At 53.0% G+C, this 2,839-nt stretch overlaps 1 protein-coding gene across 1 annotated transcript; it reads right to left on the bottom strand.

Annotated features, from left to right (window-relative positions):
• Positions 1-208: 208 nt before the first annotated feature.
• Positions 209-2,811, bottom strand: LOC113962804 (transmembrane protein 106C-like; the record flags this gene model as incomplete). The annotated part of the gene is made up of 6 exons (XM_027673575.1): positions 209-812; positions 1,182-1,235; positions 1,554-1,603; positions 1,856-1,996; positions 2,100-2,259; positions 2,726-2,811. Coding segments are annotated over 6 exons (606 nt in total), but the record flags the coding sequence as incomplete, so codon positions are not given.
• Positions 2,812-2,839: the final 28 nt, after the last annotated feature.

Below are 2,839 nucleotides of genomic sequence, written 5' to 3'. Positions count from 1 at the left end.
CCTTGGAAGCCCAGACTCCCACAAAAATCGGTTTAAATCCCTGTTTGCCCGCGGTGGAGCACAAGTACAAAGCAACACACCGAGCTGCACATGCCCTGGTTTCAAACCCCTGCAGGGGGGGAGAGGAAGGATCAGAGGAGGAGGAGGAGGAGGGGGAGGAGGCGAGTCCAACACAGACCCTCACAAAGGCAGGTGGTGCTCTGGGGTTTCTCAGCTGCCAGCAAACCAAAACCACCGTGGTTCCAAAGGTTTTGACTCCTTTGCCTCCTTTTAGTGCCCGTGGCAGAGGCAGAAGCTTTCCCTGCACGTCCCTAAGTGAGAAGTGTCCTTTGGCATCCAGGCCTGCTCCAACACACCCCAGTGACACGCTGCCACTGAGCAAGGAAGGGAATAAACCCACTGCAAGAGAACCTGGGACACCCAGCAGTGCCAAGCTTCCAAACAGGTGCAAAACACTCGAAACCTTCGGGATTTCAGAGCCTGAAGTTTCCCTGAAGTCCAGTTTCCCTACCCAAAAAAAGCTGTTTCTCCAGAAGCAAAGGGAAGGCTCCGTGGAGGGACCCGTTTCCTGCACGCGGAGGGTTTTGGGGCACGTGGAAGGGCACAAAAGGGACCCAGAGCTTCCAAGTGCCTCTCACCAGGGTCACTGCTTCCAGTTAAAGGTGTCTGTGCCCTTCTAGAAATCCCAGCTGTGCCTTCAGGCTGCCCCAGGTGCCAGAGGGTCCGTGGAGTTGGAGCTGCAATCCACGTACCGGTACCGCTCCACGGAGCTCTGGGTCGTGTGTCCCACGTAGGAGAACTTCACCGAGCTCCTGGCAGGGGCAAGAGCAGTTCAGAGCAGGTTTAAACTCATCACAACAACTCCTCTTTCCCTTCCCCTCCCCCTAAAAAAAAATGCAGAACCCCTCAAGGTTTTCCTGGCTGTGGCGGGCAGGGATACGCGGGGCTGGAAGTGGAGCCTCTGGAGAGCTCGGCACACGGAGGGAATTGTCTTCCCTATCCCACATTTCACCCACTGTGTCAACTGGCCTGGATTAACTGAGGCAAGGCTGGGGTGTTTGCCAAGCAGGATTTTCTCTTTGCACCCCAGACCTGCTGTGGCAGCAGTTCCCTTTGGAGTTCAGGAGCCAGGAAGGTTGGGAGAAGAGCTCTAAGCAGGGGGAGAGCAGAGAACCACCCACCTCATGAAGACCACGATGTTATGGACCTTCACCTTGGGGTATGTGCAGAAGGAACTGGAAGAGACCAAAGAAGTGGGTCAGCAGTGGGTTTCTCAGCAGCCAAAAATGAGTTATAATTATTTTTTATAATTATATTTATAGTTATTATCACCACAATAATTTCCCATTGGTGTTAACTCAAAACCACATCACAACACCCTGACAAAGGGCATTTCAAGTGATTTGTTTTTTTTTAACTAACAGCTGCTTTCCAGGAAGTCAGTAGAAAAACTGGGTCCTTTTCCAACCCCAGGTTACTTTGCAAACTGTAATAGAGGCACCTTCAACCCCACTCTCTTCCCCAGCCCCATACAAGGAGTAGCAAATCCTTACTACACGTAGGAGAAGGCTCCACCCAGCTCTGCCTTCACAGTAAAATTCACCTGTAACAGATAAAAGAAAACATCATTTATGTGCAGCTCGAGCACTCCTTCAATCCCCCTGGGTTTTGGGGGTATTTCCCACTTGCTGATGCCTTTGGGGCCACCCTGGCCACGAGATGTTGGGCCGAGCAGAGCTCTGAGGTGCAGCTCAGTGCCATGAGATGTTGGGCTGAGCAGAGCTCTGAGGTGCAGCTCAGTGCTCACTCGTGGTGGTGGCCCAGGTTTCACCCTTGACTAGGGGACAGAAATTACCAGTTTGTCACTCAGGGGTGGGATGCTGGAGATGTTGGTGACCTGCTGGGTGCCCACCACCGTGTTCATGTACTGCACCTGGTTGGTCAGGCTGGCCACTGCCACCGAGTAGAAGTTGGAGTTCCTGATCCTTAAGGTGCCCTGAAGGGAGAGAAGGAGGAGATGTGGACAGCAGGGACCTTCCCGGTGGCTCAGCTCCAAGTTTGCTCCCCCACAGAACACACAGATCCATGGAAAACTTTACCGTGATGGCCAGAAGGACAGCAGAGTTCTTCCTGTCAAACCACACCTGAACCACTTTGATCCCATCATCCTCCACCAGGACCGAGTGTGGGAAGAGGAAGAAAACCACGAGCCCGGAGACCAGGAGGCAGAGCAGCACCGAGAGCAGGACGTAGAGCTTCCTGGGGAAAGGCAGGGAAGGGCTCACCTGCTGTGCCCTTCTGGGAGACTCTGGGTTTGAAAAGCACCCACCACCCACTCGTTCTTCCTCGGCACAGACACAGAAGTGCTGCTCGGACATTTTTTGGTACTTGAATTGCTTCAAAACCTGTCCCCCCCTTTTTAAGCATTTATTTTCTGGCACTGAGTAACCACGGTTTGTGCCCTCCCTGTTTCCCAGCTGGGTGGTTTTGCAGATGCTCTGAAGAAGCTTCTGTGAGTAGGATCGTTGTTGCCACACTCACCCCACAGAGGGATTTCACGGGAAGGATTCAAAGTTACACCTTCAAACCGTGTTTGTTGGCGTGTGGGGCTGAAAACGCCCCGCCAACGTGAAGGAGAAGCTGCAGACTGGGGTGAAGGGTTTAGTTGCAGCAGAAAATGATATAAAAAGAGCCCTGTTTGTAAATACTCCCTCTGTGAACTCACGTTCTCTGGGGACGAAGCCGTTGGTCGCTGTAGGGGATCAGAGCCACCAACTCATTCACCTGCTCTGGGAAGCAAAGGGAAGCAAAGGGAAGCAAAGGGAAGCAAAGGGAAGCA

Source organism: Neopelma chrysocephalum, unplaced genomic scaffold (genome assembly GCF_003984885.1).
Source record: "Neopelma chrysocephalum unplaced genomic scaffold, ASM398488v2 Primary Assembly neopelma1_185189, whole genome shotgun sequence".
In the NCBI taxonomy this organism is placed as follows: Eukaryota; Metazoa; Chordata; class Aves; order Passeriformes; family Pipridae; genus Neopelma; species Neopelma chrysocephalum.
The sequence above is the reverse complement of the archived record's forward strand: the minus strand, read 5'-3'. Positions and strand labels throughout refer to the sequence as shown.